Raw genomic sequence first — 23634 nt, 5'->3', positions numbered from 1 at the left:
CCTGTCCCGCTCCGAGCACTCGCTGCTGTCGCCGCGCCCCGCCGGCCCCGCCAAGCCGCCGCCCGCCGGCAAGCCGAGCCGCATCCCCCGCGGGCCCTACGCCGAGGTGAAGCCCCTCAGCAAGGCCCCCGAGGCGGGCGGCGGCAGCGGCAGCGGCGGCGGCAGCAAGTGCGACGACGAGTTGCTGGGCGGGAAGGGACCGGCGGTAGCGGCGGGCACCGAGGAGAAGCCGTACCTGAAGGTGGATCCCGAGCTGGTGGTGACGGTGCTGGGCGACCTGGAGCAGCTGCTCTTCAGYCAAATGCTGGGTGAGTGTGGCCGGCGCAACCGCCGGATTCGACGTCGGGGTGGGAATGGCCAGAGGTGGCAGCTGGAGGCGTCTGGGATCCTGACACTCCGTGTGGGACCCGCTGCTGGCCACCTCAGTGCCTTCGAGTGAAGGGAGGCTGAGGGGAAAGGAGCAATCAGCCTCGTGTCCCCGGGCGCTTAGAATCACAGAATGGTTTGGGTTGGAAGAGATCTCAAAGCTCATCCTGTTCATCCCTCTGCCAAGGCAGGGACACCTTCCCCTATCCCAGGTGGCTCCCAGCCCTATCCAGTCTGGCCTTGGACACTTCCARCGATCCAGTAGCAGCCACAGCCTCTCTGGGCAACCCATGCCTGGGCCTTTCCACCCTCACAGGGAAGAAATTCCTTCCCAATATCCCATCTATCCCTTCCCTCTGGCAGTGGAAAGCCATTCCCTCTTAATCCGGTCACTCCAGGCCCTTGTCCAAAGTCCCTCTCCAGCTCTCCTGGAGCCCGTTTAGGCACTGGAAGGGGCTCTAAGGTGTGTCCCTGGAGCCTTCTCCAGGCTGAACACCCCCACCTCTCCCAGTCTGGCTCCAGAGCAGAGGAGCTCCAGCCCTTAGTGCATCTCCAAGGCGTGCTGAGGGAAGGTGCTATCRGCCCCCTTTTGCCTTGGAGGAAAGGCAGTTCTTGCTCACAAGGAGCAGTGGCAGGTGGTGGTGGAGCTTGTCTTCCCCCACGTGCCTTGTCGACCATCCCTTGTCTCAACACCCACCAAACATGATGGAGGCTGCACAGCCGGGTGCCACAGCTGCTCCCCACCATCAGGGTGGCTCGCCCTGGGGGTGACCTTGGGAAGCTGCTGGTGGAGGTGCCGTGTGAGGGATCCGTGCTGCTGCCACACTTTGGGCAGATCCAGAGCCCACTGAGGTCTGGGACTCTGGAAGAGGAGGGTTTTCCAAGGATGCTGCTGCAGGGTTTGTGTGAGCTGGTTTCAGGCTGTCTGCGTGTGCTTTGCTACCCTGTGGGTTTGATCCCTGAGCTTGTTATGTGCATGGTGGGTTTCCATGAGAACAGCGAACACTGGCCCAGCCCTGGACCTTGGAACCCACTGCCCCCGTCACAGGCTGTGGCGCTGGGTCTTGGTACGGTGAGCCCAGCCCTTTCCATTCTCTCACGCTGCGTGCTGATCTCTAGGAATCGTGGCTGCCTTGGGAGCCCTCTGCTTCTCACTGTCACTCAGTCTTTTCTGCATCCCAACTGTCAGTGTCTGGGGGCTCGACTAGGCAAAGACTGCGGGGGCTTGTGGCTCTGAAGAGCTATGTTTGATCTGGCAAACTGGCATTAGAGGGTGGCAAAGGAACCCTGCACAGCCATTGTGCTCCGGTGCTCTGGCTGGCCGGGTGTAAAGCCCTGGTGGTTAGTGGTGGTGGGGGAGCCGCAGTACAGGCAGGACTGGTGTGTCCAGTCCCTTYAAGTTGCCTGCCTAAGACCTCTTTCAAGGGGGCTAGGAGCTTCTCTGGTGCTTGAGCTGGCTTGAGATGCTTTKTCCTTGCTGCATGGTGAAGAGAAAGGGGAGAGATTTTCCCTGACTTGGGGCTTGGGAAGGGTGGTTTGGAGATGTGGAGTGTGCTGGAGCCAGGCACCTGGAAAGCCATACTTGCCGAGTCCACTTTGCTGCATGCCTCTGGCTGCACCAGGAGCCTTTGGGGTGTTACAGCCCAGCTCCAGTAGGGCTCTGGCACAGCATGTACCACCATGTGCTGGCACACAGGCATGGAACCTCCCAGACCATTTTACTTGATCCCCTGGCTGTGCCCAGCCACACAGAGGGGCACCAGCATTGCCCTCCTTGGCAGGGTCTGCTCTGATGCTGGAGCATCCCAGGGCTTGCCAGTGGAATGCCACAGTGAGCTCAAGGCCTGGGCAGGCAGACTGTWGGGATGAGCAGGTAGGATGTGGGAGGTCAGCTTGGGTGCGGGGGCTCAGGCTGCCCTGTTGGTCCCACAGCTGGGTTTACAGACATCCATTCTCTGCCCTAACGCTGCGGTAGCACCAGATGCCATGGGAGCAGGGCAGGATTGCAGGAGGATTTGTCACTTACGGGACTAACAGATTGCAACTCACTGGTGTTGGGATGCCTGGAGGAATCTGTGTCCCCCTGTGATGCTCTGCTCTTAGGTGGGAGTGTCCCTAGCATCCCCAAGAGAAATCCTTGCGGGACTGGCCCATGTGGGAGTGACTCCCAATTTGTGGTACTCTGGAGTATCAGAGATCCAAGACAGGGACTTGTGCACACTCTGAGGAAGACCATGATTGTGGAAGTGCCCCCAGCAACTGATTTGGTTTCTGGGGTGTTGTCAAGCATCCACCTGTGTCAGTCAGGAGTGACCTTGACCTTGGGAGGCGTTTAACATCCCTTTGGACTGCACTTAGCATCTGAAAGCTTGGTCAGCTGCTCCATGAGAGCCAAACTCTGCCAGATCTGTCCTCTGTGTATTGCCAATAATTTTCCAAGATGTATGGACTGCTGGGCTTCCTGTGGGGGATATTGAGGGCTGTGCCCAGAGTCAGGTGGGGAGAAGCCTGGGGTGGGCAAAGYAGGAGCTTCACCTTGCTGAAACTTCCCTTCCTTTCTGTGGGGCTGTACTTGCCACATTCATGGGAGTTGTGATGTTGAGTCACACCTACTTACCCAAGCCAACTGTGACGTGGCACATCCATGACAGCCTGTGTGGTGGGGATGCCACCTGGAGCCTGGGGATATGGAGAGGAAGGAGCAGTGTAACAGTGGTGTTGGCACAACCACAGCAGAGAGTAGACATGTGCTGAGCCTCCAGACCCCTTTGCTTGTACACCCAGTGCAATCCAGGTGGATGAAACCTCCAGTGRTGATGGTACCCTTCCATAGCCTGGCTTCCTCTGGAGGAGGTGGTTCCTGTGGTGGAGATGAACCCAGAAGGAATGGGATCCCAGGAGAGTAGGATTCAGGACAGTGGGCTTCACACCCTGCTAGGGCTGGTGAGGAGCACCAGGAGAGGGGCTTCCTCCTGGTTGCTACAGGAGATGCTTGGGAGGGAGGGGAAACAGCCGCCTGAGCTGTTTGGCCATGTCTGCTGAAGGACACGCATGGGAAAAACTGGCGAGCACAGTTTGTGCTGGGAAGAGAGAGGCAGAAATTGTGGGGACTTCCAGCCTCTGCAGATATGGTTGTCCTTGAACTGCTGACCTGTGTTGAAAAGCCTGTGCTCCTGTTCTGAGCTCCTGGCCCTGCCAGCCACAGTGGCTTCCAGAGACCTTGCGTGTCTTTGGTCTCCACACCTGAATTCTCATCTCCACCTTATGCTTCTCCTGCCAGAAGCACTCCCAAGCCTCTCTTGGCCAAAAAGACAGTTTGGTACTGGCCGAATGTTACCTCTCMTTCGGTCACTGCCGCTGCCTCATCTGTTTGATGGCACTGAAGCCTTTGTAACTGAACCATGTTTAAAGAGCAGCCTGCGCAAGCTGGGAGAGGTCACCGGCACACAGCGACCACATGTGCTTTGTAGAGGCTATTTCCATCATCCAAATTATACATTTTGCATCAACCAAAGACTGAGGCTTCTCATCAAAGCTGGCTGGCAGCTGGGGTTGCTAATTACGCCAGTGCCCAACCACAGGATGAAGGGGATGGAGGGCATGTGGCCAGCGTGGTAGAAGAGCCGGTTGTGCAGAGCTTGCCATGCCTGTGTGCGCGTGCGATGGACAGAGCTGTGCAGGTGGAGGGGCGTGTATGGACTGTGTTTGTGGTGCCTGGCATGATGGTTGCACTTACCTAGAACTCCCCAGAGTGCCTCCAAGATCCTGCAGCTGCTTTCTGCAGCCATTTCCTTGTCCATCTCTTGCTGGATGTGGTGCCTCTTAAGCAGCTGCTAATTCACATCAGTAAGTGGTCAGTGTTTTGTGGGCCAGAGCCCAGGTGGACCCACGTGATCCCGGGGAAGATGRTGTTCCCCGAAATGCTTGCTGCAGGAATCTGCAGCACTGCCAACTCTGCAGGTGCAGCTATAACCCTTCTCAGTCCTGCAGCCCTTGGGTGGGCCATGCTACCCTTCCTAGGTGGCCTAGAGAGGATGTCCTTGCTGGGCAGCACGTGCCTGTGGGGTCCCGGTACCCCTGTGGTGCCAACATGCAGGCAGAGCAGAGCCCAGCTGTGCTCAGGCTGGTGCAGGGTGGGCAGTGGATGCCAGCAGCTCCTCAGTGGTGGGAAGGAGAGCCAAGGGCTGGAATGGGCAGGTGGACTCTGTGACGGGCAGGAGCTGCTTGTCACATCTGATTGCTTGGTTTAAAAAGTACACCACACTGCAGAAAAGACTGGCATCTGACATGTCCTGTGTGAGGACATTCCTGACCCTAGTACAGACAGAACCAAGGTATTCCCTTCTGATGGCCATCCTTGCTGGAAGATGCATGATGTGGATCAAAGAAGCACTTCTGCCCCATGTTGTTCCTATTGGTTTAATTAAGCACTAACGGGCCCATGGCAGCACTGTGCAGCAGTAGCCAGGCTCCCTGGCAGGAGACCATGAGGAGGTCAGAGACCAAGTAGCTTTTCACAGTGATGGCCGTGGGTTATTGCCTCGTAAAGTGCTGTGGCTGTCCTGATACCGCTAATGCTATTCCTCTTTTAAGGCCCCTGTGTGACGGTGTCTATGTGAYGAGGTCACTGGGATGGGGATTTATTTCCTTTTGCCCACAGAGCTGGACTCCTGCCTTTGGGGTAGTAGTGAGGAGAAAGGGGAGTGGTACACAGTTGTGTTGCTGCTTTCAGTCTACTCTCAGGAGCTGACAGCAAGTAGTAGCTGTCTCCTCTCTCTAGCTGAGATGGCTGCAGTGAGTGAAGAGAAGACGTGGAAGTGGGATCCAAGGATGCCAGAGCTTCTGGTGAAGCTGTTTGGGACGTGCCCCATTCCTAGTGATTATGGCAGCGTGGAAAAAGGGCTGAGAAAAAAAAAATCCAGATTTGTCTTTCAAAATTTCCCATAGAAAGGTAGCAGAGCAAATACTTGAAGACAAAGATATCTGGGGTTGCACTGCGGCAACGAAATTCTCCCCAAAGACCCTGAAAATTCCTGTTCAAATGGGGCTTTCCCAGTGGCTGCTTGTATCTTGTCCCCAAATCTAATATGTGCCCAATAAGAAAATGTATAAATGAATGGAAAATTATGGCAACTGTGATCTGTTGGTGGGATGTGACCACAGTGGGACTGGGACCTGGGTGATGCCCCCTGAAGGCCTTACAGTCCATGGGTGTGACTGCTGAGGGCTGCTGGGATGGACCCAGCCCACCCACGGGTCCTGCCTGGTCCTGGTACTTMGTGGGCAGTGTGCTTCCACGTGGCTGGAACTTGGAGAACTGGTGGCAGTTGCCTCATGTCCCTGTTCCCAACAATGGCTTCTCATGCTGTGGCATGTGTCTCTGTGCCTACAGCTCTCCCTCGTCACAGGTTCCCCCACCATCAATTCCCCTCTTGTGTCCATTTACATTCCCAACTCTTTGTCTTCCTGTGCAGCTTCTCATGGTGCCAGAAAGTAATGTCCCTGGTCCCCTCTGCCTTCAGTTCCCCTCTGCCCASTCTCACTAGAGCATCTGAGGACAGCACTTGGCTGATGCTCATGCCCACTGCACAGGGGAGGATTCTTTCCAGGTCAGCACAGAGCCAGAGCCTGCACTTCTGAGGTGTGTAACCTGTGAGTGATGCCAACCTCCAGTGCCAGCACGTCTGCCATGGGTCAGCATGTGTCTCCTGGCTTCCCTGGCTCAGCTGCAGGCATGACCGGGCTGTTTGCTGTAGGGCTGCCGTCTTGGGATCAAGATCACCTGGYTGTGTGGTGTCAGGTGGACCCACTGGCACATCCTCCGAATCAGTCACTTGTCTGGTCCAGAGTGTTTTTTGTCGCACGTGCTTGTGGCATTTGGTGCCCTGCATGAGCAGTGGCATCAGTGTCCTGGGGCTATGTGCATGTGTGGTGATCCTGGTACCRGTGACAGTGGTGTCCTGGGCTCTGTGTGTGTGGTGATCCTGGTACCGGTGACAGTGGTGTCCTGGGCTCTGTGTGTGTGGTGATCCTGGTACCGGTGACAGTGGTGTCCTGGGCTCTGTGTGTGTGGTGATCCTGGTACCGGTGACAGTGGTGTCCTGGATTCTGTGTATGTACAATGTTCCTGGTATTGGTGGCAATAGTGAAGGTGCTGAGCCTAAATCCACTCCATGAGTGGAGTGGGGTTGGCTCCACCCTTCCGTGGTATCTGAATCCTTGTCCTCTCCAGGCTTCGCACCTTGAGTGTGTCTCATGCCGAGCCATGAGGATGCAGGAGATCAGATACGGTGCCTTTCTGCCATATCCCCCACCCTGCAAAGTCACGTCCTCCTCCAGACACATGAAGCAGCTCTCCCAGGAGAGCCAGGGAAGGGGCTGCTGATTCTCTGGCTGGAAAGCAGTGAGCTTGAGAGGGTAGAGGACGTGCGAGGCTCAGAGCTCGGCTGGGAGGCTCAACGTTGCCTCATGATGGGGTGGAGGGGCAAAAGGGAGAGCAGGGCTTGCCCACGCTGCTGCATTGCAGCTTAGAGCAGGAAGCTGAGCAGGAGGAGAGCTGGGAAGGCAGGGATGCTGCAGCCGGGAAGCTGGGAAGGGAAGGGGATGCTGCATTGCAGGGCTGAGATTAGAAGCTGTGCAAACGGAGATATGCTTGTGTCAGGGCGGGTGTGACACTGAGGAGCGGTGTCCAGTGCCCACTGATTTGCTGGTCCTTCCTCTAATCCATTTCTTCCACATTTTGTTTCACGCCAGCATTTCCCTCATTCCTTCCGCTGGTATTTGTCTTGTTCAATTGAGGCCATAATGTATTTTTTATTAATTCAGGAGAAGGACTGAGATTCATCTCCCACTGGAAGAACCTGCTGGAATCCACACAGGGAAGCTGCTGAGCAGAAGCTCAGCACGGCTGGGCAGGATATTTTCCTCACTCCTAGGAGCAGCTGTGGATCAGGGAGGTGGCTCCAGAGGCTCATGGCCCTGGCAAAGCATAGCTTGTGAGCTCCCTGGAGGGGGGACCTGGGCAGGCCTTGGGCACACATGTGCCTGTGTGCTGCGCAGTGAAATGCAGGTGTGTCCTGCAGCCAGGACATGTGCCTCCACCTCTGTGAATGTGTGAGCATGCCAGTGTGTTAGTAGCATGGGATTTTCCACCTGGCRTAGGTATCAGTGATTCTTAGTGACTCCACATTGCTCTGGTGTTGYGTAAGCCTTGTTGTCTCTCCTCTGAGCCATCCTGCTCATCCAGGGGTAGGCACTTTGCAGCCCTCAAGTATCTCCCTGAAATTACAGAAATATTTTATGGCAAATCCAGAAATTAGTGTCTGAAGATGTAGAGGCTGGGCTGTTCTCCCTTCCCATCAGGCTGGATCTTGCCTAGTGGGTAGTGGGGGGATGGTGAGCTAGCCAGGAGGGACCCAGGAGGTGCCTTTCAGTAGGGAAATGAAATTGAGAGTTTGTGCTGCGCTCACGAAGCCGCAGTTCCTTCAGCAGGTTATGAGCCTGACTCCCAGCCACAGGTGACAGCGGTGGGAGGCCGGGCTCTGTGCCAGTTTGTTGTCTCACCAGCCGTTCAGCCRTCTTCAGCTGTGAGATCGGAACCTCTCTTGCTTGGTGAGCTGGAAGGATGGCTCATGGCTGAGGTCCTTGTTGAAGCTGCTGGAGGTTGTTTTCAYGTAACCCAGGAAAACAGGCAGAACTGTTCTGTGGGTGCTGCAGCCTGCACTGTGTGAGCTGGAGGGGAAATTACAGAATCACGTACTGGTTTGGGTTAAACTATTAGAGATCATCTTGTTCCAGCCCTTCCCGTGGGCCAAGACACCTTCCACTAGATGAGGTTGCTCCAAGTCCCATCCAATGTGACCTTGAACATTTCCCAGGATGGGGCAGCCACAGCTTTTCTGGGCAACCTGTCCCAYGGCCTCACCACCCTCATAAGGAAGAGTTTCTTCCTAATCTCTAGTCTAACCCTATTCCATTAAATTTAAAGCAGTACCCCATAACTGCAGCATGGCAGAAGGGCAGTGCCATGCCTTTAGCATCGGGGAAAGGTGGAACCACCTTTRTATCTCATGCCAGCCCTGCTGGGTGCCAGCCTGCATGGTTGGTGTCTGGGGGAGCTTCATGTTCCATGTTTGTGCATTTTATGTGGGGTTGTGCCATGAAGAGTGACAAAGCTGGTGGTGAGACCCTGCAACCAGATAAGTTTGTTCAAGAGCACCCAGTCCCAGCCAACCTAGCCCTTACTGGTTCTGTTGGGAGCCCAGACTGCCTGAAGCTTACAACTCTGTGCTTTGTCATGGGCCTCAAATGTCCCCAGCACCGGCTCTGCTCCAGCCTGGCTCTCCCAATTCTACGAGCTGGTGTGGAGCRCGTTCAGAGCTGTGGCACAGGTACAACTCTGTTGCTAGCTATTTATAGTGTGTGAGCTTTCAGCGTTGCTGTGTGCTGAGAATAACTCACTGAGGAGACACTTCTCAAAATCACACGTCTGTTGCTCATGCGCAGCGTTGTCGTCGTCTCAGGCTTCCCACATGCCAGCATGGGGTCTGCCTTGGTTCTGTGCCAGCCCGGATTGACACTAAAAGAGGTTTACCCCTGTTTTTTTCTGGCCTGGAGATTCAGCTGGTTAATCAGGGCAGGGCTTTGTGGCCCAGTCCTTATCAGGACATCATCAGCTTTTGCAGCAAGTGTGGTGGGGAGCAGTTTGGGCTCTGTAAAACCCACCTCACATTAGAGCAGCCCTTTCATAGCCCCAGTGTATGAGATGTGGGCACTGACAGGGAGGGATRTGCTTGGGGAGCATAGGAACCTGCTCTTCAGGCTGGAACCTGTGATGATGAAACTCATCAGCTGAATGAAGCCCTCAGGCTGGAAGCGTTAGGTGCTGCCGGGGTATTTCCAGTTCGCTTTATCTCTCGCATGGCGTTATATTTCCAAGCTGATGCAAACAAGTGGAAGAACAGATAGTGGCTAATTCACATCGATCCCTGTGATGYGGGAGCTCCCCGAGGTGAGCTGGGGCTGGCAGAAAACGTGCTGTGGGCCATTCGATGGGGCCAGCACATCACTCCCCGGCTGTTTCCCGGTGTGGTGCCACAGGGGACACGTTGTCAGCCTCGTGAATGCTTGCTCCCCCATCCTGAGGTTTCTCTCAGCTTTGGTGGTTCAGAGGCCCAATGCAGCTTTGCCAGGGCAGGTATGGAGTCATTGTTCAACTTGGCACTGGTGAAATCTGGTAAGGCAGGGTTGTTTTRGCAGGCTCCATGGTGGGAGTACTGCTTTGGGGGCGTGGGGACAGCAAAGTTCCCCTCTAAAAAGCAGGAGGAAAGGCATTTGACAGATTATGGCTGAAACCTGGGACTGTCCAACTCTGCCAGGGCAGGACCAATGTGAAGCCAAGTGTGCTGAAGCCACCATGGGTGCAGGGCCCCTGGCCACCCAGCTGTGGCCTTTTGCAGCTACCTTGCCTTTAGCCTCCAGACCTTCCCTGCACTAAGGGAGTGACAAGGAGATGGCTCCAAACAACGTGCAGAGCAGAAGCAAAGGAAATAATGAAGCTCAGCTTCCTCCCATCCCAGCAGAGAGGATGGACAGATGATGTCCTCRAAACTTTTGCTGCCTTGAGCCCAGAGGAGCTTGTGCTGAATCCTAAGGAGCTGAACTCACACCACAGCCGAGCTGTGTGGGGCTTGAAAAGGCTGCAAACTGAAGGGTGGGAGTAGATTGAGTCTGCCTGTGTTAGTGCTTGCCTGTGTCAGGGCAGGGCAGGGCTGCTGGAGGGAAGCAGCTGTGGGGAGTCAATGGTGACAGGCCAGGAGCTTTTCTCTGGGGCYGCCCCAGCCACTGGGCATGGTGAAAGGTGGCTGCCCTGCACTTGTGCCTCTCCCAGACCCCAGGTTMATTTAAAAATGTAACAAAAACTCTTCTGGGGAGTTGGAGTCACCCTGGACAGGCCATGCATTGCATCTTGGGGTGGACAATGAAGAGAGGCCCTGAGGGCAGAGGTGCCAGTGCCCAAGGGACCTGTTGGCTCTGGATACTGAAACCGGTGGTTTCTCTCCCAAATAACATGCACATAGAATTGGCATGGAGTTAAAATMCTGTGTGGCCTGGACAGTGTGTGATCGCTGGCCAAAGGGAAGGGCCAGCATKTGCCTGACTTGAAGTCTCAGATCTGAGTCTTCTCTGCCTCAGGCTGTATGTAGCCTGGAGCTCACAGCTCATCACTGCGAGGTCCTTTGGCAAATTCCATTTTGTTGTCTCACCCTGGGTGGTTTGAGGCTGGATTTATCACTGTCTGGACCTCCTGTCTCCCACTGTCGGGTGGTTGAATGCTTCAAAAGCTGGCTGCATCCTGGCCCTGTGGGGAGGACCAGCACCCTGAACCTACCGCAGGCCTCTTGCACCTCTTGCTCCTTAGCCCTGTGCCGGTGGGTGCTGTGGCCGTGGMTGGGATGGGGCAGTGAGGGGCCCTGCCCTACATGGTTGGTGCTTGACCTTTCTCCTCAGTACTCGGCCCTAGGCCCCAGGGGTGCCAGGGATTGCTGTAAGGCCAAAGCTGATGTCCTTCAACACTCCAGGCTGATTTTAGCAGCTGTCTGGGGGCTGATTCACCATCACACTGAGACCCTTCCTTCTTACAGGCCGTATCATCTGGAGGAGGGCAGATACTCCAGCAGGAGCACCTCCAGCCATCTCATTTCCATTTYCCTGAGCCCTTTTAGCTTTGTTTTCACTGTGCTGTGCCAAACAGCGTCCCAGTGCTGCTGAAGCACTAATATCCATCATCCGGCCGCGATCTGTAGAGCACTCAGAAATTTGGTGCTATTTTCAGTGAAGTTTTCCAAGTTGAGCTTATTAGCTCATGGGCATCTGCTCCCAGATGGAGAACATGTGGCYGGTTCCTGTGAGGGGAGGGGAAAGGCCCCACTTATAAAGCAGCAGGGGGGATGAGTGGGGGAATCTCATCCTGGAGCCTGTGAGATGATTTCAGGATTGCAGAGTGGGGCCTGGAGGTTGGGCTTTTAAAGCTGCTCYTCTGAAAACAGAATCTGCAGTGAGAGGTCACCCGTCAGATATTTGTGGTGGGGAAAGTACAGTAACCTGGAGGCAGGATTCGATCTCAGCTCTGCTGCTGTTTGCACCGCTGGGCACTTCCCACCCTGCTCACTTTCAAAAGTGACCAGCAGGTACTTGGCAAACAGTCGCTGCACTAAAATGGGTGAAACTCTGGGGGTTCCTGCAAGCCTCCCTGCCTGCAYCTGAGAAATGAGCACTGGCTAAATGGAATGGCATGCAAACCCTGAGCTCCAGATCAAAAGTAAATTTACAAAGCGGCTTTTCCTGCCTCACATTCCCAAGTGGAGCATGGTAATGCGTTTTTAAGCGCGGCTGTTCTGTGCTGCAGTGGTGATCAGTGGGGCGAAGCCGCGCTCTCTTCGTTCTGCTCCCTGTTTGTCCATTGCTGCCTTCTGAGGCAGAGGTGCTGGTTTGTTTTGTGGCTGAGATTCTCATTCCCTTTGTGGGTATAAAGTAAATTGTGTTTGGTTGACATTCTCTATAGCTTCAAAGTCAAATAAAATCTGTGTTGCCAGCTTCTTTTTGTATTGCAGGAGATGCCTGTTTTCCATCCCACACCATCCATGTTTTGCAGCTCAATAGCACATCCAGACAATGGCTTTAGAAATCAGACGCCTGTATTTTGGACCCACAGTGCCGAGGCAACGCCAAGTGGTGCATGGGGTGCCAGAATTTGTGCACATGGGGAGAGGGAAGGAGGAGGAAGAAAAACTTGCTCCGATGGGATGTTTCCACGGAGATCATGGTAATGATCTTCCATTTCCTTATAGCTTTTCATCCTCTGGCAGAGTGTGCTCACTCGCAAGCCGATRATACACATGTCCTGTGTGGAGAGTGCTGCAGCTGTCCTCAAAAAGCATGTTGTAAGGGGGAAGTTCTGGAACAGCAGATCCAGATCTGCCTGGGGTGTGAGTGACTGCAGGGATGCTCAGGAATGCAGGAAAGGAAAGTAAGAAGAAATTCATTACTATGAGGGTAGTCAGGCCCTGGCACAGGTTGTCCAGGGAAGCTGTGACTGCCCCATCCCTGGAAGTGTTCAGGGCCAGGTTGGATGGGGCTTGGAACAACCTGGTCTAGTAGAAGGTATTAGATCAAGATGGTCTTTAAGGTCCTTTCCAACCAAACTGTTCTGCGGTGATTCTGTGTCCCTGTACCACTCTGTATGGGAGCGACTTTGCTGCTGTGTAACATCATCTTAGTCCTTCCCCAAATCAGCATCACCTGTGGGGTATGCCTCACATCAGCCAGTGTCCAGCTCTGAGCTGTGCCATGGCCAGACATGAGCTGCATTTGTCCTTCTGGAGTGAGAGCCCTGTCACGAGCACTGCTCAGCTGGGAGCAGCAGTCAGGGTATACGGCCAGTGCCGGAGCAGGCTGCATCCCACACCGACACACAGGGTTATTTTCCTGCCTCATCCATCTCTTTTTCCCCTGGTTGCCATGCTGGAGGAGCAGTTAGGCTAGGCAGGATCACAGAACTCGCAGGAGGGTCAGCAAGGCCACATCTGCTGCCAGAGCATGCGGGAGATTGGTTAAYATACAATATTCCCTTGTCCTTCTGAGTGCCTCTTGCTTTCCAAGAGCAGGGAGGCAAGTCTGGAATCTCATCTCCCCTGTGCTGAGATGGGTTTGCAAAAGCTACAGTTTCTTCTGCTTTTTTTTTTTTTTCCCTCTTTTCCTGCCCCAGCACTTTTCCCTGGCCTGATGAAATTTTAAACAAAAACATGGTGAGGAAAGAGCAGGAGAGAGGGGAGAAAACCCAGGAGAGGACATGAGGAAGAAACTCTGTTTTCCAAATCAGAGTGATTGTGAATGGAAGTGAAAGTTTAGGTTGTGTTTTTGATTTGAAAGTTCCAACTAATTTTAACTCACTTTATTGACAGGAGAAAATACCTTTTCTAATAGTCTTTTTAATAAACTCCAGTTTTACAAGTAGAAGTAGTAGTAGTAGTTGGTTGAAAAATACCATGGAATTATGAAAGTAAAAGGCAGCTGCTTGTGGTCTGTAATTCCCCCTGGCTGTGCTGGGGCTCGGTGCTCCCTGGAGCTAGGGGACTGAGGCTGGAGGAGAGGGACATACAAGCCTCCCTGCAGATGCATCTGGTTRCTTGTCTGTCTGTTCATGGGGGTTTGCAGGGTTGATCAGCCCGTGGTTTCTTTGCAGGGGCAGATGTGGATGGGTGTGGTTCCTTGCCTATTAGTGCAGGGCAGTGAGTAGATGCAGGACTTTGGGAGCAATGGGTCAGAATTTGGTCCAAATTGGAGCCTTCCAGCTGGAGAACAGACTGCATAGCACTGGAGGAAGTGGAAGAAGGCAAGAGTGAGCACAAAGATGGAGAGGGAAGGTGGAGGTAGGTAAGGGGGTTGGCTCACTGAGCTGAACATTGCCAGGGAGCCCAAATCCCATCACCAGGAGGGCTTGTCCTGCTCCCTAAGCCAAGATCTGACCAGTCAAAGTCACCTACCTGGAGAGTTTGAATCGCTGATGAAGTTGTGAGATACAATGGACATATTTTTGTGCTATACTTTGTCTGTCCTGAAATGTTCCTCCGCCGTGTCCCACTGATCCCTAGGCCAAGCCGAGCATTGGGACTGTCCGCTCTTGCTGCCTTCCCTCAGGCCGGGCTGGTTTCTCACGACTGTCACCTTGGCAGGTAGATTGAGTGTTGTTGGAAAACCAGTTTGTTGTTGGAAATCTACTGCTATCACACTGTGCAGAGCAGAGAGAGCTTCTTGCAGATCTCATTGTATTTCAGTCTGGAACAGAAAAAGAAACATTTTATGGTAATTTTTTCAATGACTTTCCAGTTTTTTTTTCTTGGTAAGCTGTCTGCAATCACTTACAGTGTTCCTGAAGGGATTAATTACTCACTGGAGCTCATTGTGCTTATTTCATATTCTGAACTGTTGGATGTGATGGCTGCCTTGGATTGAGTAAGGGTCACATGGTATTTCTTTTTCCATCTTTTTTCCACYGTTCTGTTCTATCTGTCAGGCTCCTGGTGTGAACACTCCCCGTTGCCGCTGCGGTGGGCGCTCGGTCAGCCCACTGCACGTGATCCAATTTCCCTGCTCCACGCTCCTTTTTCAAGGGAGCGTAGCCAGAAGAAGACAAATCGCTTCCTTGTTTGAGTGACTTTTGGCTGATGCTTTCCCCCCAAGCTGTAGTGTTGGCTCGGCTTCTCTTGCAGCAGTCGTGGCTCTGGGCTGTGCATCGTCAGTGTTTGGACAGGCCTCCAGAGCAAATTTGGGGAGAAGAGCTCAAAGCACATTGCAGAGCTGCTTCCCACGGCAAAGAGGGCTTGTGTTGTGCARGCAGCCATTGCATGGAGCTGAGATGTCTTAGAGGAGATAAATCCCAGCTGTGGTGCTGCCAGGGACCCCTCTGCACCATCGTTGGAGCATGGCATTCCCAGGAGGGTCTGCCTGTGGAAGGCCGTGCGCTGGCACTTTGACAGTGCAGGGAATGGCATTGTCTCGAGCTCGGCTGGTGATCCCAACTATCCAAGCTGGAGCTGTAACTTGGTATGGTCTCCCCATCCTTAAAGGAATCCTGCAGCCTGCAGGTTATGGGGTTTGTTGGTGTGCAGGGTCTAGAGGCTCATGGCCACTCTCCCRTTGTTCCCAGAGGCTCATGGCCGCTGACATCACGTGTCACTCAGCCCTTGGTGCTGGCAGGTGCATAGAGAGGGCAGACACAGGAGCTTGCACACAATGGAGAGTTTTGGGGCTCCACTGAAATCCCTCCAGTTTGTGCCAGCACCTGTTTTGGAGCATTTTCAACCCTGCCCCTCCCAGGTATTGCCAGACCCCCAGTAAAATTTTAAGTCATAGGTGGAACAGCAGCTCTTTGMATTGAAAAATAAAGTGTGTCAGCATCCTTTCACTCTCCATAATGCAGGTGGTGGATTGGAGGTAAAGCACACTTCCTCCATGCTCACCCCTAGCCCCCAGGGCACCTGGGGAGGGACCAAGTGGTGGGTCCTACGGAGCTTTCTGGTCCCAAGTATCCCCTTCCCTCCTGTGGCACAAATGGATTTCCTGAAGGAGACCGGATCTCCCTTCTCTGCAAATCACCTTTATTGGGAAAAACACAACTGCTGCTCAAGAAAATCTTTCCCTAGTGGTGGGGACTCTCCAAGTGCACTGTGAGAGAGGGAGCATGTCTGAAAGCAGTTGGAGGATGGTGTGGGCCTGCTGCAGGAGTGGGGAACTATCAGTGCTGAGAATAAACAGTATATCTGCATCCCTCTCCCTCTGAAGGGTGCTCAAGGCAGCAATTAACGCAAGTTTGTAATAACACTGCTGACAGAGGCCTTTGGAGCTGGTGTCAAATTTGGGTGAGGGTGGATGGATGGGGGAGACTGGTGCTGCTGAGCTCCCTGTGCGCACTCAACATGTCCCCAGTGCAGGGATGTGAGGCAGTGYTGAGGGGCAACAGGATGGAGTCCTGGGTGGTGGGTATGGAGCCCCAGGATGGGGAGAGACATGGGGCTGGTGCTGCTCCTGGCTCCAGTGGGTTAGGCACCTTTCCCAGGCAAGTTTGGAGGAGCAGAAGTAATGGCAGTGATGGTGAGGAGGAGGGGAGCGAGCTGCGGACTGTGGCAGGGCATGATGCTCTGTACCCCTGACTGCAGCAAGGGTGGCCCTGGGGAGCTGGCACAGTGGGCAGAGGAGATCACCTGCACTGATCAGGGTCACCCCACACTCTTCACTGAGTTACCAGGATGCCTCATCCCACTCTGGGCAGGGAGCATGGGAAACCTGGGGAATGCAGGAGGTCACTGTGTTGCTGTCAGAGCCATGGCACCTTCTTCAAGCAAACCTGCCACTCACCATGCACAGCTTCGTCTTCGGGAGAATATGGGGGGTTTGCTTTGGGGAGGACATCATCTGGGCAGCTGGTGGTGCAGATCGAAGGGACCCCAAAATCTGTGATGTGTGTGTTGATCTTCAGCCCTGCCTGGCAGATGCTGCCATGATTTTCAGGGAGTGAACCTTGCTCCAGTGCCTGGTAGGATCAGCACCCCTAGGCATCCTAGCAGTGCTCACCCACCTCCCTGCCAGGGGACTGCAGGTGCAGGGAGAGCCCAAGCCTTGTGGGATCCGGGTGATCATATGTGCAGTGGACTTGTTTCCGGCTCCCCGCAGGCTGCTGCGCCTGATGCCAGAGTGAATTTGGCACCTGGCCCTCCTGCGAGGCTGGGGAGGGGGAGAAGAAAGGCCAGGCCCTCCTCGCCGCAGGCAGGAGATTCAGTTCCCCCTGGGCGCGCACAAAGACCGTTTATCTCCAGAGCAAAGCCCTGGTAACCACGGGGCAGAGCGTGAAGGGCTGATTAGGGGCTGTGTGAGGAGGGGCGCCGGTGTCGCGTGCAGGCACTTCCCTTCCCATTTCCAAGGCTTTCCATGGTAATGGCTCCTATTCTCCTCCGTTGTTAGGACGTCACTCACACGCGGCTCCAACGACATCTGTCAAAACACATTCCCCCTGTCCTTGGCGCTCCCGGGGWAGAGGGATCCGTTGGCCCCATCATGAGCCTGACATCAATTAATCATCAGCCTTAAAAATTAGCATCGTGGCAGTATACACTTTGGAGGAAAATGATTCCCCAGATGGAAGCAAAAATAGGCTGGGTTATCTCCCTCTTCCCGCGGGAGGCGGCAACAATAGTTCCACTAACGAGCCTGGAACTCGTTAAGCTGGGTTTGCCCCCTGAGGTGCTCTGCCTCCTGCCCCCTCTCTTCTCTCGATGGGCTCTTGAGGGACYCTCTCCACGCTGGGGTCTGGCCCTTCTGTCAGCTGGACGCTCGTAGTGTGTGTCCCCCGGGTTTTGCAGAGAGCCCAGGGTGAGCTTGCAATGCTGAACCCATTCCTGAAGCTGAGCATTTGGAGGGGAGCAGCTGTTCTGGGGTCTTGCTCTTTTGGAGTGAAGGATGCTCATCCCTCGGTGGTGCTGCTGGGCTGGTGCCTCGAGGACTTATCCCACTCTGGGAGAGTTGTCCTTTGTCCCTCTCTGGAGTGACAGCTCWGAGGACTGCTGTTTGCCCACAGCTAAATGAATGCAATCTCCGATATTCAGGAGCTTGGCAGTGGGCTGGAGGTTTCCAGAGACACCCTGTCTGGGGAGTGACTGGGGCACCTCTGGAGGCTCGTGATGAGCTGCTCTTTGTCTGTGTGCCATGCTGGGATTTTCCATGCTCGGAGCTGCTTTTCCTTGCATCCAGGCGAGCTGTAACCCTAGGGAGCATCTCTGCAGCCTGTAGCCTCCTGCTACTCTGGTTGTCCACTCCTGGTAGTTGGGAGGTGAAGAGCTCCTATGGCCAGCTGCATTTTGGGTCCTTTTGGGTGGCACTGATCTCTCAGTGTGAAGCAGCTCCATAGGCTGCAGAGGAGCCAAGGAGGACATTTTGCTGGAGACACATGAGGACTCTTTGACTGATCTGGTGATGGACAGACAGACCAAGTGTCTACCAGAGCCCAGCTGAGGCCGGGGAGAATTGTGTTTGCAACGCATTGCTCTGCACAAAGCTCGCAGTCACAAGGCGAGGGGGACAAAAGGCTCCCTGTTCGCTCCGTCCCAGTGGGTACAATTCCAACAGTTAAAAAGCAAATGTGAGTTGTTTGTCTCTGTGAATATAAAGCTTCCCCAAGCATGGCCGTATTCTGGCTGGGAATGGGGAGCTTGGCTCTGCTAATGACTGTTCTACTGCAACACGGAGCCAACTYGAGCCAAGAGCTGCCCAGCCAGGCCCTTCTCCGCTGGCCCTAGCAGGGATGTAGGCTTGGGAGGGGACAGGCTCTGGGGTCTGGTAAATGTCCTTTCAGCCAAGCCAGGGCACCCAGTGGGGAGGGATGGTGTGTGGGGGATCTTGGCCTCTTGTGCCCAGGTGCCACGCTTGAGCACCCTGCCAGTGCCTGGGACCTTCTCCCATGCCCAAGGGATTTAATATTGTCAACAACAGGGAGCCCCAGGCAGGGGGACATTACATCTGCTGATTTGGGGCATCTGACTGAGAGTGCAAGSACTACTGTCCCATGGGCCTGGTATGAGGGTGGGTCTGGGAGGAATGACTGAATCACATGCTGTGCCTAGGCTTGGGGTGTGGACACATCCACATCGTCTCCATCCATGGATGATCCCCAGCAGTGATGGGGCTGTTGGGATGGCATTGGTGTCCATGTGGAGCATGCCATGTGGCTGGCTGCATGTGACTCCCCTGGGGACCTGTGGTGCTTGACCCCTGTGTCCGTGACAGCCAAGCCRTGCTGGGCACAGCCCATGGGCATCTCCTCCTCCCTGGCTGCTCCTGCATTTGTCCTGTCCTCTCCTGGGCTCTCTGTGTCATGGGGCCTTTGGAGAAAGGCTGTACACAGTGAGGGAGGGTCATTATGGGGGAAGGACATGGCTGTGACCTGCACAGGCCCTGTGCCCTCCCTTCTCTTCAGGGAACCCAGATCGGTCCTTGATACACTGTTAGCAGTGGGTGCAGGATTCCCCATGCACCAGTGTCCCCCCTCCTCCACCAGGCAAAGCTTGGAGGGAAAGCTTGTGACATCCCCAAATGCAGGGCACATCTGGAGGGCRCCGAAGCAGTTAAGTAAAGGGCTGATTTGTGCTATAGAAACCCGCAGTTCCTTCCTTTGATCCTCTGAATCAGCCCATTGCCTTCTTCATATAAAGCCCCATTTATCTCTGCTCTTCCCAGTAAGTTTGAAGGCGGTCGCGGCTCATGGCTCCTCGGCAGCAGTGAGGAGCCCGGCTTTCTCTTCCGCTGAAGCAGAATCAGGTGAAATCTCTATGGCAACTGGCAGATGACAGGGAGTCTTGTTGCCTTGGAAATGAGGCAAGGCAAAAAAAAGCCCCACCCAAAAAGAGCCATCTGGAATTTTGAATTTCCACAATGTCCAACCTGCGTCTGGTGATGCATGGGGAGTGTGAACCCGCTGCTGCCGGCTGCTCCGGGGGCCCTGTGCTGGGCCTGGCTACACTGTTCTGCCTCACCCTGGGGAATTTGGGCTTTTTTCTATTTCTTCCTCACTTTCTAGCTTTTTTGCACAGGGTCTGCAGTATTGTCCTGACTGTCTGCTGGTGTTGTGTGTGGGGTACATGGGGTGCTGAAACCAGGCTGGACACAGCTGTGCCGTGTTGGGGGCCAGCACGGCACTGGCACGCCTTGATTATGCAGAACCCTGGGGAGGATGGCAGGCTCCAGGGCAAACTGAGGCACAGAGTGCTGCGTGACCAGTCTGACCCGGCTCTGTCAGCTTAACAAACCCCAGGTGCAGTGACCACTGGTGACACTGTCTCCATGTGCCTGAGGCCATGGGGCTGTCAGCAGGGAGTTAATGTCACCATGTGTGGCTGCCGCTGTGTGTGCCAGTGTCCAGAGGTTCGGGGCACCCCTTGGAGCATGGATTTGTTCACCTACCATCCCTCTCCTTCCCAAGCTGCCCAGGTGTTTCCATGCATTATTTTGGAGACCCGTGGTGCTGGGGACAGGGGTGTTGGGATGCTCCCAGCTCCTCTGATGCTTTCAGGAGCAGCTTTGGAGGTAGCTGTGRCACTGGAATGTGCTCTTTATGCAGGAGCAGGGTCTGTCTCAACATGGGAGATTTTGGGCTTCCAGTACATGGGGAGTGGAGGACAGCGCAGAGATGGGATGCATGGACATGGAGCAGCTAGAGGCTCTGGAGCTGGAAAAGGAACTGTGGTTTGGATGTGCAGGTGGGGTGGTTTGGGGCCAAACGCAGCATCCATTGAAAGAATAACCCACAAATGGGCTGGAGGCCCAGCCTGGATCTCTCCAGCGGGTTCACTTGGAAACTTGTGTATGGGAGAGACCCAATTAAGTAGATTTATGTCTGCTCTAGCCTGAGAAAGTCTGAATCCCTTTTAAAAGTTTGGCTCACTGGAGCCAGACGGGGTCCAGGCTCCAGGTCTCTCAGCCCTGCCCGTGTTATGAGCAGTGATTCGCAAGGCTTAGCAGCCGTGATCGCCCCTGAAGTGCTGATTCGGCTCAAGTCCCGGCCTGTCACGGCTGTACGGCTGCTTATTGTCTGCTCTCACCTGCCAGCAGGGAGATGGTGGTCCCCTCCCACAGCGTGGGGCTGCCCCAGCCTGTGCTGGTGGCAGTGATGGGGATGGTGTGGTGATGAGGATGTTGGCAGTGATGATAACTGCAGTTGTGGGGGATGGTGTTGGTGATGGGGATGATGATAGTGATGGGAATGGTGTGATGGGGATTTGGTGATGAGGGGGATGTTTGTGGTGATGGGGATGGTGTGGTGATGGTGGGCAGTGATGACAACTGCAGTGGWGGGGCTGCAATGATGGGGCAGTGCAGGCAGAGAATTGGCTTCCTCCCTCTCTACAGCCACCATTGGAGCCTCCTGCAGAGGCCTTTGAAGAAGGGTCCACCAAGGTGTGAGACTTGGGGTGGCTGTGTCAAAGCAGGGCTCTGTCTCCTCTGCCTCTGGCTGTGTCTCTATAGGGGCTGGTGCTCCTTGGGGGGCTTGGGCCCTATGGGTTGCATGCTGTTCCCATAGCAGTGCTGCCTGCTGTAACCCCACTGTCACCCCCAAGACTTGCTGCTGGCCTCTCTTCCCTCAGCCAAGGGCAAGTGGAGGACATGCTGGGCTGTGTCCAACCTCCTCCCGCAGCCTTGCMGGGCTACGTGCAGGGCAGCAGCACATGCAGAGGCCAGCCTGCCTTGATAGAGTCATGGATGGGGACCTCAGGTATCTGCAGCTTGCCCTGCACATTCCCATCCCTGATGGCAGGAGGCCCCCATGTCCATGGGGAATAGCACCTCCAGCTCCACAAGCTGAAGTGCTCCTGCCATCATCCATGGAATGGTTGCCAGGCTTTTCCGCATCCATCTGCCTGGGGTCAGCAGAGCACCAGTCATACCCTGGTACCCCATTGCCAGGGTGCTGGGTGGCCCTGTCCCTGCCCCTCAGGGCGCAGGACCCTCTCCTGACACTGCTGTGGAACATGCAGGGCTGGCAGGCAGCCCTCTGCTCACACCAATGAAAGTGATTAAAGTTCTGGGTGGGGCACCTGGTTTGCAGGAAAGAGTGCAATGCTTTCCCAGGGCACTGAGCAAGTGTGGAAAACGTGCTCTGCCCAGCTTGGGTGCCCTGGGACATCTCCTGAAAGTGGGGTGGTTTGGGCCTACTGGTACATCCTTGGTGGAAGCACGCAGGGATTGCAGGGATGGGACTGAGCTGGAAAACAAGGTTGACACTGCAAATCTGGCAGTCGCCCCACAGAGCCCTGTTAGCCATCTCCACTGCTCATTGCCTCTTTGGGAGGTATTGTGGTGAGAAGGAGAGTTCAGCCCCAAAGAGAAGGATTGCAGGTTGCGACCATCCCTCTGCCCAGCCGTCCAGGAGTGGGGATCAGAGCTGCACATAGTAACACAAGATAAAGYCATTTACTCCATTCAGGAAGACTCTGCTGTTGGCACACCAAGATGCTGGTGACAGAGTGACAGGCTGCGGGGTGTGAATGAAGAACCTGTGGGGCTCAGTGAGCTTCACACCAGGCTCAGGCTGCTGGGTCCCCCCTTGGGTGGTCTCCGAGTGCCAAAGTGGAGGGTTTTCAACAAAAATGTGAACAAAACACTGCCTGTGTGGATTCATTCATAAACAGGACTGGGAGCAGGGGCTGTGGCAGATGGAGGGAACAGTGCAAGTCTGCTCGAGGGTTTGTGGATCCGTGGAGTGCAGCGGGGCCGGAGGAGGCTCACAGCCCCATGAGAATGGGTTTTATTGCAGAGTTTATTAGTGGATTTTTCAATGCACTGGAAGGAATTGAGCAACCAGTTAAAAATGTTTTCCAGCCTGGGGAAATTCGTTACAGCTACYGTGTAATAGGGGCCCACCGGAATGACTCAGGAGCACCACGCGGCCTTTCTTGGTGAATTCCTACTTGCTGTTGAAATCTTACTGGGTCAACAGGAGTTCTTTCCCAGTTGGATCCTCTGAAATGAGACCAGTTGGGTCATGGGGGGCAAAAAGACATATGTGTGAGTGCCATGCTCATGCTGAATGTATGAAGACAGGTGCAGAGAGTGCACCCATGCAAGCCGGGCACCCTTGTGCCAGTGCTGGTGTTATGCCCTGCTGTCCCGCTGCCTACATATGGACATGTGGGCACATGGGCAAGGTCACAGGCATAGGTGACACACATGCACACATGCACCTTGCCGCAGGCTTTTGCTGCCATGTGGCCCCCACACAAATGATACAAACATATACACACACCCACAAGTTTCTGTGCCAAGGCACATGGGGCACACATGTCCCACGGATGCAGCCCTGCTTGGCCCCAGCAGGAGCTGGTGGCCACATGCTTCTTTGAAATGAACTGTCAGAGCCATTTGGAGTTGATTATTTCCTCATTCCTTGACGTACTTGGCCACGTCGGCAGCACCCGGCTGCGGGGCTGCGGCTGTGCCCCGACACGTGGACAGGGGAGCTGCGCCGTATGCTCTGCAAGGTGGCAGAGAGAGCTGGACGTGAGCACAACCTGGAGCTCCTTAGCCTGGTCCAGCCATGGTTTTGTGCTGCCCATCACAGTCAGACTTGCAGCAAGGCTGCAAGCCAGCTCAGGGCTGGCTCTGCCCTGAGCCAGCCATTCCAGCGCAGCTCTCTCCTTCGTCCTCCTCTTCTTCCTCCTTGGCTGCCTCTGGCCCTGCATCCTACCTTGCAGATGCTCCTTATCCTGCTGATGGTACCTGCTGCTGCCCCAGCTTGGCCAGGCAGGAGATGAGGGTGATGGACATGGTGGGTTGGGGTCAGGTACCCACAGTGCCAGGTTGCTTGCTGAATGTGTGTAATGTGGTGGTCTGTGCTGGAGGCCATGCTGGGATAGGTGACAGGTGCTGCAGGTGACAGGGTGATCGGGCATGGGCTGAGGCTTCCTGCCTCAGTTTCCTTGTGTGCCAAGGGGAGCTGTATCATTTTTGCTGATGTTGAAGAGAGCACTGAGAGGACTCAGTTGAGAAAGGAATGTTGAATGAGAACTCTCAGTTGAGTGAGAGCTGCCCAAGCGCAGCAGAGGGTATGGGCAAGTGAGACCTACCCTGGCACAGGAAAAGTGACTTGGGCAATGGGACCTGGTGACCTCCTAGTGCAGGGCCTGGGGACAGTGGCTGCATCTCAGTGCTGCCCTGTGCATGGTC

At 54.8% G+C, this 23634-nt stretch overlaps 1 protein-coding gene across 1 annotated transcript in view; it reads left to right on the top strand.

Moving 5' to 3' along the window:
* Positions 1–23634, top strand: part of NAV1 (neuron navigator 1) — a 60903-nt gene that overhangs the window by 4343 nt on the left and 32926 nt on the right. Inside the window, exon 4 of the mRNA XM_057374372.1 lies at positions 1–308. This exon is cut by the window's left edge and continues 33 nt beyond it. Within this exon, the coding sequence (XP_057230355.1) occupies positions 1–308 (308 nt within the window). The remainder of the gene's footprint in view (positions 309–23634) is intronic.

Source organism: Malurus melanocephalus, unplaced genomic scaffold (genome assembly GCF_030028575.1).
Source record: "Malurus melanocephalus ecotype Western Australia unplaced genomic scaffold, MMel_1.1 scaffold_224, whole genome shotgun sequence".
NCBI lineage: Eukaryota > Metazoa > Chordata > Aves > Passeriformes > Maluridae > Malurus > Malurus melanocephalus.
The sequence above is the reverse complement of the archived record's forward strand: the minus strand, read 5'-3'. Positions and strand labels throughout refer to the sequence as shown.